The sequence below is a fragment of the Platichthys flesus genome, chromosome 9 (assembly GCF_949316205.1).
Source record: "Platichthys flesus chromosome 9, fPlaFle2.1, whole genome shotgun sequence".
Taxonomy (NCBI): domain Eukaryota; kingdom Metazoa; phylum Chordata; class Actinopteri; order Pleuronectiformes; family Pleuronectidae; genus Platichthys; species Platichthys flesus.
The window spans coordinates 13949409-13964383 of record NC_084953.1 but is presented as its reverse complement, the minus strand read 5'-3'; the positions used below and the strand labels follow the sequence as shown (position 1 = coordinate 13964383).

The following is a 14975-nucleotide window of genomic DNA, read 5'->3' as shown; positions in this document are numbered from 1 at the left end:
ATGGAGGATTCCTGGACACAGAAAAGGGCGACTGATAAAGATAGAATTGATTCCAGCCAAAAGCAGCAGCCATAGTCAAGGGGTCTCAGTTTAGACCTGCAGCTAAACGTCTGTTTTTTTTTTTTTCTTACCGTCTCTCTCTCTCCCTTTTGTCTTAAGGCAAGTTGTCACCAAGGAAACATCAATCTCCTGCTTCATGACTTCTTAAAGCCTGCCTTCTCCCCTGATGCCTTATCACTTCATCTGCAGGCAAGATTAAACAGGTCACCTCCAAGTTTCTACAATCTAACTAACTACCTAAAAGGTGCACTAAACTGAAGTCTACCTGTTCAATGGTTAAAGGACTGGCTCAGATTTTTCCGGCCTTTTTTACAGGAATATTTTATGGTTGGAGAAAATAGTCCTCCTTTGGTTTCATGTAGAGACTGAGATGAAAATATTCTCTTTCATTATGGTTGATATAATGGTAACCTCTCAATACGTGAAAATATGAAACTTTGATATTCCATTAATAAGATAGACAAGCCATTTCCATAGTCACAATAGGGTTGGTTAATGAAGCACACAAACCCCACATGCCATTACTATGGTATCCAAAGTCAGTTAGCTGGAGAGGAGAAAAACTCTTCCCAAAAGGAAACTTTCTCCAGTTGCAACACGCAACAGCTCAAAAGTTACATGTCAAGAAGCACAAAGGGCTTCTGTGGATAAACACGGCAGCAAGATGTCCTGTGTGGAGACACTTCAGCTACTTGGGGACATGCTTTGACAGAGAGTGGCTGACAAAGTCTCGGAAGAGCCTGAGCTAATGTTTATCAGAGACAAAACAGAAAGGAGATGTATATTATAAACTGGAGCAAAAACACGGTCCAGGTTGATCACCTGAAGCATCACATTATCTTTTTTATCTCTTATCATAAGGATAAGGGTTCACAGAAAAAAACCACAGCAACTAACAGCAAGTTTACTGTGCGACTGATAAATGATCTTTTAAATGTCTGCCTCCAACTTAATTGAGAACATTTTGTGTTTGAAAACCAAATGGACCTGACTGGACAGTCGACTGCCCACAAGATTGTCTGATAACACATTTTTTTTTCATTTAAACTAATATTTAAAACTGCCTTGTCTGATGTCCTACACAGCCATTCACACAATAGTTGATTGTGTATTTGTAAACACTACTTGGAAAGTGTTGTGAAACTAATCGGAATACACAACAACATCAGAATAAGAGCAGACAATAAGAGGGGACAATAAGGGAAAAATCATATTGTTATTAGTCCATCTATGCTTCAGTGAGCTCCTCGTGTCAATATAGATGAAGAAAGCTGGGCCCGAGGACAGCAGGGAGATATGCAGGCAGCCTGCACATATCTGATGATGTACAGGCCTGCCTGCACATTCTAAAGAGAACACATTTCCCAGCTAGCCTTTTATAATTGTATTTTTTCCTTCCAAAAGGCCCTAGAGCTAGACTGGTATTCTCCATCTGAAGCGGTTGGTGTAGTAATGGGTCATAGTGATGCATTCATACTGGGACAGGCTTAATTGTATTATCAATCTCATCCAGACAGTGCTTTAGCCCCACAGCTCTGGACATGCTTCTGTCAGACACTCTGCATTAGTATTGGGGAGTAAACCATGAGGAATTGCAATCTTCACTTTCATCTGTTTCTCAAGCTTTAAAACTCTGGGTTTGCCAGTTAGATGATGTTTGGATCAGAGTCAGGGCACTACAATCCCTCGCTTCTCATCCTCTCTCCATCACCTCTCTGTCTGTCTGCCCATCTGCCTGTCACTCCACCTCTCTCGCTCTATTTATCTTTTGCTTTTGGTGTATTCTGTGTTGGTGGCCACTGAGTAAATACAAGTCTGTTCCAATTTCATGCTATCTTTTAACAAGTTAATTATGTTGAGCTCTACAAAGACTGAGGAGAGACAGAAGAGGTGGCGCCACTGGCACAGGGACAACAACCCAGGTCAGGCCTGGGTTGTTGTTGTCTCGTTTTGTGTCCTCCTGTCCAAACACTCTCCCCATTTCTTCTCTCTTCTCCTCTTCTATATTCGCTAGGTGTAAGTCCATCCTTCTCTTCCTCAGAAGTAATCTTTCCAGCAGCTCCAGTGGTCGAGGAGAGTTTGGAGATAAAAGTGTAGGGAGCTGAGGAGTCCTTGGCAAGCCTAAGGCAAGGGGGAAGGTCAACAGGCCTGCTAAGAAGGGCTGTTATCATCTTGGTAACATGTTATCGGAGAGCCTGCAGTAGTCTTTATTTACAGTTATTGCTCCCTCTGGGTGCACACTTCAATGCCTGAGGCTGATTGCTCTGTAATGAGTTCAGGAACACAGGGAGCCGATGCAAGAAAAGAAGAGAAACAAGGGAGGCAAGAAATCATTGGCCAATAACCAATAGGTCAGCATGAAAAAAAAAATACAAGGAAGTACTGAAAATGTCGTTCACTGAGTATGCCGGAGAAGGAGACCATAATAAAATATTTTCTTCAAACCAAGACAGTTTTTCTCTTCAGCCACTATGCCTGGCAGTTAAGAGCAAACAAATCACCCCAAAGTGGACTGAGTTTTCTCAAATAAGGAACAATCCAGTTAATCCAGCATGGCAGTAAATGGCTCTTGACCTGGAGTTGGCTGTATTTGTTCTGAGTAACAGCCACTGCTTGGACCCAGAACACTTGATTTCCATCTCTAATGTCCAGAATGTCTCTTGTAATTTACTTTGCTAGTGGTTATTTTCCTGTATTTATTTGGCTGACCAATCCGGTACAGTCTCTGCTAATCAGATTGGTCCATATTTAATGGGCTGAAAGGTGAAGGTGCAAGAGTGAATCCAGGAGTTGAACAAGTCAGGGGAGAGGATATCTGTAAACCTCAGGGTGTTTCTTTTGTTTCAGTCAGGAGCAATGCACAGGAAATTTCTCATTGAGAAACAGCTTTTGAATCTAAAGAATTAAACTAAATGCTGCTACTGTCAATGCAATACCAGCTTTTCAGAAAGAAAAAAATTAAAGAGCAGGAAAAAGCAGTGCTGATTGCCATTCAATAGGCTGGGAAAAGATCAAGCAGTTTCTTATACATATATATATATATGTACTTTTCTAGAATACACCGTAAAACCCCATCAATTCTATGACAAGCTAATCCCTTTTTATATAATCGGATATGGGAGATTAAGAGACATAATTTGGTAATTCAATTTAGACATAATTCATCAGAGAAGAAAAGTGCAGGGAGCTTTCGGGGACGGTTCTTCTTTCTCACTGCAGGAGGTAGCAGATGATGCTCAGTTGATGTTGCAGATTGAACCGAAATGACTTAATTTAGAAAGAAAAATCTAAACATTTATACAAGGCATTGTGGTGACAGTCATTAAAACTAGAATAACCGCATTGCGTTCAAATGCCTCTGTCAATAAGTGCAGATTACGTGAACAAATTTCTACAAAGTTTTTGGTCAGATTCATATAAGGTCACTGCAACCTTTGACCACTGAAATCACTCCATCTTTCAAAAGTCAAAGAAATTCACTCAAGCAGTCTTGAGATATCAGACTCAAGTGGCCAAAGCCCTGCTTTCAATCTTTGGCTACCAAAATTCAATCCAAGATCCGGGGATACTGCATTCACAGGGCATATATATTATGATTTGTAAGGTCACAGTGACCTTGACCTTTGACCACCAACAACAAGTCAGTTCATCCTTGAGTCCAACTGAATATTTGTACCAAATTTCAAGGAATTTCCTCAATGTATTTTTGAGATATTGCGTTCACAACAATGTGATGAACAGAAAAGCCCAAAAACTAAACGCTTCCGGTGCGGAAGCATAAAAACAGAACTGGTCAGTATAATCAAGAACTAAAGCAATTGGATACAATCCCAAGAATCAATAAAGCAATCAGTAAAGGTGAGTTATTTGACTTAGTGACCAGCTGTTGAAGGCAGTGGAGCATTAAGCAGCCAAAAGTACGTTATTCTCAGGAGATGATGGAAACCAAATCAGAGCAAAAAAGAGAGTAAATTTGTAAACACAACATCAGGTGTGTATTTGCAGAAATATGAATCCAAATTCATGCTTATGATGTTTTGTGTCTGTTTGATGCATGAATAAACAACTCTATGCAGACATATGTGCCTTACCAATTTAATCAAGTTATATTATGTAATGTTGTGTTTACAATTAATGCACTGCACCAAAAATCTATTATTGGAACTGTAATCACATGCTCTGCTAAAGTCGTGGTTGGGTTACCCTAAAATCCATTCTCCTGTAAGGGTTTATATCTTAGGCAGTTTTTCAAGAAAATATTTCTATTGCAATTATTTAATGTTGAAACAAGCCTGATAACAATCTATCAGAATCTGAGTCCTTTTTAACTATATCATAGCATCGCTCGCAGACTGATTTCAGTTGCAGGTTACTCTTCTTATCTCTTTAAAATGTCTTTTATGAAATGCAGTGATTAGAGATTATATATGAATTTTGCTGCCTTTTCTTTTATACTAAAATATTGAAGTGCAACAATAGATGAGCACATAGTTGCTTAAGATAATAAATATGATAGACAAATAAATATAGTAAGAGTAAAACAGACATCTTGAAAAATTTGAATAGATATTAATTCTGTCTCTCTGAAAACAAGAGCTCAATCCAACATCTTCACTACTACGAGCTGTTTGAAAATGTCTACTGAAATAAATCCTGATAACAGTGTTTGCCCCCGAGTGCATTTCAATACTGTTTACTTTGAGCAGTAGACCTACGAGATAGCTGCCTGGCTTCAGACCAAAAATGTATTCCATCAAAATTCTGCCCCTGTCAGTATTTCACCCTCCACTGTATAAGCACATTCTGTACATGAATTTGTGTTATCAAACAAATCCTGGCACATCAATGGAGCTAATCTCAGAGAGAGGTTTGCTAAATAAATCAGCAGAATAAACACATGCAGCTTGAAAAACCCGGAATGGTAAAGCATTACAAATCCTCGCCATTTTCACAAACTGTACCGTCTTGCCTGGGATGAAAAATGAGACGTCTGCTCTGAAACTGTGTTTATGGTGTCAGAAATTGCTTGGGAATGAATTACTGGATAAATCACTGGAGCCTTGTGTGCAAGCCCCACTTGTGCAATGCAGAAATCTGGCTGCAGTAAGTTTCACTTATGACACACTTGTATCACAATGCTAGAGGCAGGCCCAGAGCCAATTAACAGTGATGTACCAAAGTACATTTAGAAGACAAAATACCCTAAAGCTGGACTTTAAAAACAACAACAAAGATAAACCTTTCCAGATCGCACAGCCACATTGTGTATACAGTTGATAATCAAATCCTTTCGTTACTCACTATTTTGCTGCATCTACAATTGGTGACATTTTGAGAAGAAAATGTGCTTGCTGGGCTTTCTGTGTGAAGCTCATATCAGAGCCATCAACGACAAACTTAGAAAGCACCAAGGGTCTTTGTACTACTCTGGCAGAGGAAGCATCTTCAACCAGTGCAACTGAGCCAATGTGTTCACTCAGTGATTACACAGGACCTTATGCAACAGGCTGAATGTCAGACAGGTTTCATTTGCTCTACTAATACCACATCTCACATCCCATGGCAGAACACTCCCTCAGCCCCTCTGAAGCCATGTGACAGAGGCAGATATATTGACCAACCTTGGAGTCAAATTCATGCAAATGAATAAGTGAGAGAACAACAAAAGAACATGCTTCTGGGAAATAAATTAATCATTCATTCAATAACTGAGTTTTTAAAGACACTTTTGAGTCTTGCATCACCCATGGAAAGCTTCCCATAGGGTCAAGCCCATATAACACAGAGGCCACTGGCACGGAAAGGGAAATAAACCTGACAAAATATGCCTCGGTAAAGCCAAAGATAGACTGTGATGATAATAAAAAACACAATAATAATAAAGACTAATCTCTTATGGATACAAATGGCCAACAAATAGTATAAATCAAAAGCAATGGTCTTGCCAACAGTCCCCAGACAACTCAAATTTATCTCCATACTCTGCTACTGACTTTAAAGAAAGAGAGAGGGGAGAAAACCGCTAAAAGGGAAAACTGGAGAGGCCATTTAGTGATTTGAGCAGTGAAGCTTCACCGCTGCCAAGGACATGTAAGAGAGACAGAGAGACTGGGAGTGCCTCTCAATACATCAGATGTCAGGAGTGCTCCCTCCCACTCAGACGAATGGATCTTATTTTGGAAAGTCCATAAGAGCTCGAGCAACCTAAGGTCAGTGAGCTATACAGAGAATACAGTAAAAGTCAAAAACTCAACAACCAAAGGCGCCAAGTCTGCACAATGCAGTGGCATCTACATGTTTGAGGAAATTATTATCAGGACATTTTTCAATTATGTTCATTTAAAAGAAAACGTGACAATGACAAAATATATATTTTTTAATGCTTGGTCTTTCTCCCTTCATGCGTTGTTTCATCAGAGAGGGAGGCGGGGCTAGGCCCAGAGCGAAATACTGCGGCAAGCTCAGGCCTCTCCAAGCCACTCCTCGCATCTGGCTTGATTGTAAAAACATTTCCCTCTAATCAATGGAAACTTAACTATCCTGATTCATGGGGAACTCTGGCGCGTATAAATATCTTCTGACAACATTGACTGTTTTTTTCCTTCCTCCACCATCACCAGGCCACCAGCCAGCCACTACCCATCGTGCCGCACTGTTTGTAATATTGTTCTTCTCTGTACTTCCTTACTTCTTTCCCTCTACTCGACCATCTCTCTCTCGATCTCGGTTTCTATCTTTCGGTCTTTGCTCTGTCAATTTTCGTTTGAGTATGAATCTAATCAGTCGTTCTTTAGAGGATCTGTGCAACTGCAACCTGACGTCTGGGAGAAGATATGGCCTGACAGATTAAATACACTGCTCAGTGTTAGAGGGAAGGAAAAACTAAATTAAAAGAAAAAGGAGGAAAACACAATAAAAATCCTAATCAGCAGTGGAACAGTGGCAATATTTTCTTCCACATGTATCCTCATTACTTATCTCCTGACAGCCTTTTTGTTTTGGTCCAATCTTAAAACCACATCGTCATCGGTTATCGTTACTGGTGTGATTTAATACCTAAGTCCATGATGTGCTTGAGATATTCCATAGTGTATATAATAGAAAAGGTGGAAACCTTAATCGCAGGGTCATAAAGGGTAAACACATTGCTCCACTTTTGACTTTCACGTAGAAAATAATCATCTGGCCAGTAGCAAGCAGTTATTTTTCTAACTTAATAGTGATGTTGGCACAAGTAGGTTAGAAAATACTTTTTGAATATTGTTTGTGTAGATCTTTTGCCATCAAGTGAACTGAGCACAATATCTTTTCAATGTATATACAGTCCAGGCTGCATTTGGACGGTTACACCTTTTTTTGTCGTTGATTACATTCATTTTACATATGACAAGGGATTAGCAGACTTATAGTATTGTTGCTTCCATCTGCAGTCAAATCCTCAATGCCAGTGGAGCCTTTTTCTGTTGGCAGCCATACATGCCCAAGTCATATCAGACTGTCTGCCATGTTTAACAGATGATGTGTTGGCTTTGGGCCATAAACCTTATTCCTCTTTACATTTATTAAACAGAGGTTGATTTTTGTCTCCTCAGTCCATATAACTTTGTTCCAGAACTAAGAAATTATTTGTTTTTACACACTCCAACTTGGACTTTCAGTTTTTGGAGTTTTGAGTCTGATGCTTATGCTAAATCTCCATCATAAGTTATGGTTATGGTCAGCATGTTGTCTCTTCATTAACAACAAGGAAATGCCTCCAGAGAGAATTCTTGACTTCGTGTGCAGTCACAAAGGATGTTGTCTTATTCTCCACAAGACCTGTGATCACCAGTCTATAAGGTTGTTTGCTATGTTCCATTTTGTCCATACACACCCCTGCCTTTTAAAAATGTACCTTATGTCGATTTTGAAAAAAACAGCTTTGATATCTCACTGATGGATTTTATCTTTTTGAGGCTCATCATTATCTCCTTCACTTGCAAGGTCACCTCTTTACTCCTCATATTGACAGACAACTCCACCTCAATCAAAATGTCAACTCTTAACGTCCAATAAACTCAGTTCTTTTTGTGCACGAACCAATGTTGAACCGAGACAAAGTAGCCCGAGGATTATTTAGGAGGCAAAAGTGCAATTACTTTTGAAACCCTGCAATTTGTGCACTTTCTGCTGTATTTCCCGCACAGTTCTGTCTACACTGATGTAAACAAATTCAAATCAAAGTAAGAACTTGGTTCTCAAATGTAATATCCATTATTTCAATTCAAATGTCATCCGCTCAAGATCAGAACCTGAAAAACAAAACGGTAAATGTTGAAACACTTCTGGACCGTATTTTCCCCATGCTTCTTTAATGTGTTACTATCTCGGTTTAAAAAAGACAAGTGAGGTTAATAAAGTACAAACATATTTAAAACTCAAACTCTAGAGAGGGCTTGACTATTTGGGTCACAGAAATAGCTGTAGGTGCATATCTGTTCTCCAGTCGGCCACATAAGTTGGATTGTATTGAGTGAATTGATTGTAAAGCCAGATGAGTCTATGAGTTGTGCTTATCAATGGACCCCATTAAACACTTGTCACCCCCGAGGAATTTCTTTGACCATGCAAGTCATTGTCAGCAGACAGCACTCTGACTAATCAATGAGTTCTTAATTACATCTGGTGAACGGTCCAGAGGTGCAGTAAAAAACAATATGTGCACACTGTCAGTGGCATCCTTTTGTTTAGTCAGCAACATTGTGGGGACGTATTCACAATAGAATTCGGAATTTAGCTGGAAATGTCAACAGTTGGGGTGTGTGACAGAACAAATGTGACAATACAAGATAAGAAAGTCATTTGGATTTGTCTCAATAAAAAAAAAACAATTAGGCTTCTCTCATCACATCATGAATCTTTGCCTTCTGACAAAATAAATAACAATATGCCAAGACTGAATGATGACATATTCAAAAAAAAATCTTCTATAGTATGATTTATTGTTCATTGTCCTACGAAGCATGAAAAGATGATCTCAAAGTAAGTAAAAAATGTACATGCTACTCTTTTACAACGCTGCGGTAAGAAAAAAGTCATAATGATTATTTCCCTCGGTACCAAATGCAGCATTTCCGAGGTCATCAACATACTGCAGGTTACATTTGAGTGTCCTGTTGAGAACAAAAAGGCTTTCAATGTTTTAGAATGACTCTGTGTCAGAGGACCTGTTGGCTGAGACACATACTGTATGTAAATCTGTAGGCCATCACTGACTTGATCAGCATAGAGCTGACAACAAAGTGAATTCAGCCTCATCTAAATGTAAATTAGGTTTTATACCTTTGGCAAACAGTTTACATAACTAAGTGTCTATTTTAATAAACCAATTAGATTTTACTCTATGCTACAATAACGCAACAAAATAAAAATCTGTACTTCATGAAAATGCACATGGGATGCAGAGGACTGTCAAACACAGGAGAGAAAAGGAGGCAGGCACAAAACTATACAGAGTTTAATGTCTGTATAAATGTTAAGAATGTAATGTAATGAGAACATCTGCTTGAAGTTTAGTCTCTTTCTAGGAGAGTAAAATAGATCTAGGTGGCAATGAAAGTCTATTTCAATGGCTTTGACAATTACACATGACAGTACATACAGGAGCCTAAACACTAGACTCCAACGTTCACCCCTTCATTTTTACCACAGACATCAGATTAACTTGTATGCATACAGTCTGATCAAGTGTATGTGGGCACTGAGTCTACGTTAAACACAAGCCAGCAGGTTCTTGTTTAGGTGAATTTAGAGATATTACTGTCTTTAAAGATTATATATACATCATTCAAAACATATCGCGTATCCTGGTATTCACGATAGTCAACAGGGTGAACTAGGGTAACGTTATTAAGTTGTGTTATTTGTTTGGTGAATGGGGGCTGCTACAATAATGAGCCTCGTATATAATGTAATGTAAATTAATGTAATTTAATGTAATGTATAGCCTTCATTCAAAATCCACAATCTATATAAGGTGAGTAAACAAAGCCAGTTTCTTTCACATGATCGAAGTGTAGTTGATGTCTCTGGCACAACACACATCAGTAAACAAAGGTATTATAGTCATCCGTAATGTTTATTTCACATTGAGGAAAAAGTATTGCTTGGTTCAATAGTACAAAGTAAATAAGAACCCATAATTAACAGAAATCAATAATGCATGAAAATATACTGTAAGTGTAATTTTTCTTTGCTGAAAAAATTACTTCAAAAAATTAAAGATCCAATAGGCCGCAGTTTGTGATGTGATGCTCTGCTCTGCTCATATTTATATTTGTATGACAGGTCGGGCTGTTCCATTCAGAGACAGGATATCAACTGCTTGGTACAAAAGGACAAAATCCTGAAAGAAGTATTATGAACCAATATAAAGACTCACTTTGCAGTAAGGCCAGGACAAACAGTGATGCTTCAATGAAACAGCAGCAGGGTATCAATTTGACTTTAGCTGGCAAACATCAATTTATCCCATATTCTAACTTTAGTAGTTCAGTTACTGGAAAGACATTAATATCAATTCCATAAATCATTCAGGAGATGTATCCGGAGCCAGAGACACTGGTATGTTAGTTGATCTCAGTATGGGAGCTCAGCACACATTAATCAATGTCTGAGGCTCTCTGGCCATGTCATCTGGGAAAAAGGCAAATTTATAAAAAGAAAAAAGGAGGGTATCACCACCCTGTTATCAGCAGAATCCTCATAAACTAACATGTTTAGATCTATTTGCACTGGTTCGATATGTATGCACTTGTCCCCTGCACATGTCTATTGGTTGCTATGTATGAAACTGTGGATACGGTTACATATTTCTTTATATATCCCTTCATATCAAGTGCCTAGGACACATAACAACTAAGAAAACGTATTTGCATCTGAACAGCTGAATATCACTGTGAAAGTCAAACCTAGAGACAACATTGAAAGTCAAAATAAACTTGGAAGAATAACATTGTCAGTGACACCAAGACCAGACATCAGAGAGTAAATAGGAGGAATGTAAAGCTCATGTCCGTCTGCAGGAACCAAAATGTTCTTGTCTGTGGAAAAATGAAATCTGAGTGCCATTTTAACCTAATCTCCTCAGTCCCACAGAGACCGACTGACTCACTGATTCACTCCAACTACTTCTGCGCTTGAGTGGGTGTCTGTGAGGGTCTAACCAACTGACCTTGTCAGTGGTTGAGAAAGTGCTTACTTTTCATTGTCGCACAATTCATCCGTCAGAGAAGCTGGAAAACAATGATTGTTGACAAAGGACCCTGCGGAATATTAACTTAATCTCACTCTAAGCCAGGTCCCTGCAAAAGAGCTTGACAAGGTATCAGGTTGTTTGTGCTTTCAAGTATATTTCAAATATTTCTCACCACTAACCAACAAACATGACATTGCAAGTGATAATGTGGATATTTTCTGTGTACAAATATATGTATATCCACATAATAACAATAAAAAGTCAATATCTATATTAAATGTGTATTAGCAGCATCAGTAAAAGAAGACCATCACTATACCCAGTACATGCCCAGGTAGATGCTTTTATGTACACATCTATAAATCTTTATATTGACTTGTCACAGTTATACTAGTTGCAGAGGTAAGTGCTGTTCCTGACAGAGCTCTCAGATCCATAGACTCATAGATGAGCCTCAAAAAAGCAAAAATCCATCAGTGAGATATCAAAGGTGGTTTGTCAAAATACATTTGAAAAAGCAGGGGTGTGTATGGAAAAAGGGGAACATAACAAACGACCTGATAAACTGGTAAGACCAAACACAGAACTTTGTTTGTACTGGAGCTGCCCCATTTTTATTCAACCCTTAGGAACTGTTAATAATCTAATAAACCATACTGAAGATCATGTTAACATGCTTTAACTGTTCACCTGTAATTGTTATATTGCTTTACTTTTATTATTGGTAGTAGTAGTAGTACTAGTAGTAATGATGGTCGTGATGGTGGAAAATTAGCTGTGGCTTCTGTCTTTAATCAAAACTGTTAATGGAGTCCTTAGTCCTAAAGTTAAGTGAAAGTTAAACATTTTGGTTTATTAAAGGTCTTCCTCCAATGATTTCATTCTTATTCTCACACTATATAAATACACACAAAAAAATCGACAGAGATCAGGGGCTGGAACATGCAGCCTGTTAAGTTTGGATAAATAAGATGATGCTAATCGATGGCTGGAATTTATTTCCGGCAGTCAAATATATTTGTTCTCCTTGTAATACGATTTGAACTGTTGTATTTGGATCACAGTGGAGCTGTTTGGTGAAACGTAAGGCCAGAGCTGCTGACAACAATAAAATCCAGTTAGGATATAAAAATAAAAAAACAGTGTACCAGGATATATGTGATATATTTGACTTAAGGAACAGAGAAGGTATCAACTATCTTTGGTCTGTTTTTCATTTGGTATCACGGCTTAACAGTTGCCCACACTTGCCTTAAATAATTTAGAAACTATCTTTTGAGGACATTTTGGTGAATATCATCATTTTTCATTTACACGTTTTTGAACATGCAGCAGGACATTTACAGTCAGGTTAAGGCAGGGATGAAGCATGCAAGGCCTCTGGGTCGTATGAGGCCCGTGAGACAGTTTGATCAGTTCCACGAGGCAATTCATTAATATTTCATCTAGAATTACTTTTCTGCAATAAGCCTGAAAGCTCTACAAACTGTATGCACTACGTCCCGAGGATTTTTCGATTCTGTGCAGACATGCACTGATGTTTAAAATTCGATTCAAGATGGCCCACTGCTGTGAGCAATTATTTTCCAAACTGACTCTTGCAAAGATTCCTCTCAAGACTGACTGACCCAAAAGCTGCGAGTAGCATCAGCATCAGCATCGCTGCCATCTGACAGAAGATGTTTTGCCCAGGAGAAGCAGATCCAGCCGTCGCACCAGAGAGGTTACTGTGATATATGTGTTCAATTATTAAGTATGCCCCCTGAAGGCTGTTATAAAAACTGAAATGACCCTTGATAGGAAAAAGGTTCCCCAGTCATGGGTTTAAGGATTTTTCCTGCAGGTTGAAGGAGGTCTGATACAAAATCCACATACTGAAGCCTGTAATTATTTGCAGCCACAACTGAAAACAACACACACCACTCAAGAGACATCTCTAAAATGAAAACAGCAGCATCAAAACATGTTTGTCATGGCTTACCACCACTGACTTGTTTTTGGGCGTTGTGTTGTTTTTTAGTTTCACTACTCACCGCTCTCAAAGCAAGCATCAAATACCAGGTGTCCTTTTCGTGGAGCTCCTGAGTATCCTGGTGGGCTGACCGTCAGTTTGGTCACATTCCCCACCAGGGCATCCTCTCCTCCGGCTTCACTTCCTGCTGAGCAAGTCCAGTATGAATGACAAAGTTAAGTCCCAATTTATTCCAAGACATTGTGTAGAAATACATTTTCTCCATTTTGCCAATAGGTAGAGGACAGCTGACCTGAGTAATTTAAATAAAAATATATAATACCCATGTGTTCTCATGTTTGAACAAATCATGGTTACAAATGCATTTATTTACAGTTAACTTATAGTAACTTAAAAGTTAGTTGTCACTCATTAGAAAATGTGAGAACAAAAGAGTTAATTTTCAGTGCAAACTAGAGCACCCATCTAAATAAAGCATTTCGAAATTCAAAGATTGATTTTTTTGTTTGAAACACAAGTTGCAGTTTGAAGCTTACACAATTGCCTCACTGTGTTATGTTTTTTATTTTTTTTTATTTTCAATTGATCTTTAGATGTGCACACTTGTCTGTAATATAATACTAAAACATAATATAACCTATCAAAATGTAGGCTGGTTACCTCTGTTTAAAAACACCATGAACAGTAATAACATTGAGTCACAACAGAGTTCATCAGACAGACAGGTTCTCAGAGTAATAACTGAATCCTTGTATTAACAGACAGGTCAGTTATTGAGTGTTCACGGGTTTGTCGCTTTCATATCAGCCCAATAAACGTGAGCACGGAACACCTCCAGGTTCTGACAGCTAGCTCATTAGCATCCCAGGAGGAGCTAGGGTCACCCAGCTAGCTAGCAGCCATTACACCTGCTCTCCCTGCGGCTCCCCTCACACACACACAGGCCGGCTCTTCGCCTCACGTCCTCCCGTGCGCTCCAACACGCGCACACCCTTCATGGTATGTAAAGTGCAAGTAACAGCAGAGCTATCTCTAAACAAGCTGGTGACCCGACTCTTGTTTACATCCCTGTACCTGCTAGCTAGGTTAGCACACCTCACGTTCGCGTCAACACAGACTCGCGTGGAGCCCGAAGCATGCACATGTATTATTATCCAGGCTACGAGGGACCACGCGCCTCCTTCTGCTTGTGTAACCACGCAGAGGAAGCCGAGGCGGGGTCATTGTTACACACCAGTGTCGCCGTCTCTAACCGCGCTCTCCTCCATCTTCCTCTCCATTCTGCCACACAGCAGCCGACGCTCTCTGCGCGTTGCCCCGGTAACAGAGCAGGAGGAGGAAGAGGCGCCTCTCTGCAGACACACATCTGTCCGCATGCACATCTCTGCAGACACACATCTGTCCGCATGCACATCTCTGCAGACACACATCTGTCCGCATGCACATCTCTGCAGACACACATCTGTCGGCATGCACATCTCTGCAGACACACATCCATCTGCATTCACATCTCTGCAGACACACATCCGTCTGCATTCACATCTCTGCAGACACACATCCATCTGCATTCACATCTCTGCAGACACACATCCGTCCGCATGCACGCAGACACACATCCGTCTGCATTCACATCTCTGCAGACACACATCCGTCTGCATTCACATCTCTGCAGACACACATCTGTACGCATGCACATCTGCAGACACA

General features: G+C 39.5%; 1 protein-coding gene across 1 annotated transcript in view; it reads right to left on the bottom strand.

The window, feature by feature from the left end:
• Positions 1 to 14569, bottom strand: part of agbl4 (AGBL carboxypeptidase 4) — a 279201-nt gene extending 264632 nt beyond the window's left edge. The window contains exons 1-2 of the mRNA XM_062394806.1: positions 14503 to 14569; positions 13330 to 13455 (exon numbers count right to left, since the gene is read on the bottom strand). Coding sequence (XP_062250790.1) covers positions 13330 to 13455; positions 14503 to 14548 — 172 coding nt within the window. The 5' untranslated portion in view covers positions 14549 to 14569. The remainder of the gene's footprint in view (positions 1 to 13329; positions 13456 to 14502) is intronic.
• Between the last annotated feature and the right edge of the window lie 406 nt (positions 14570 to 14975).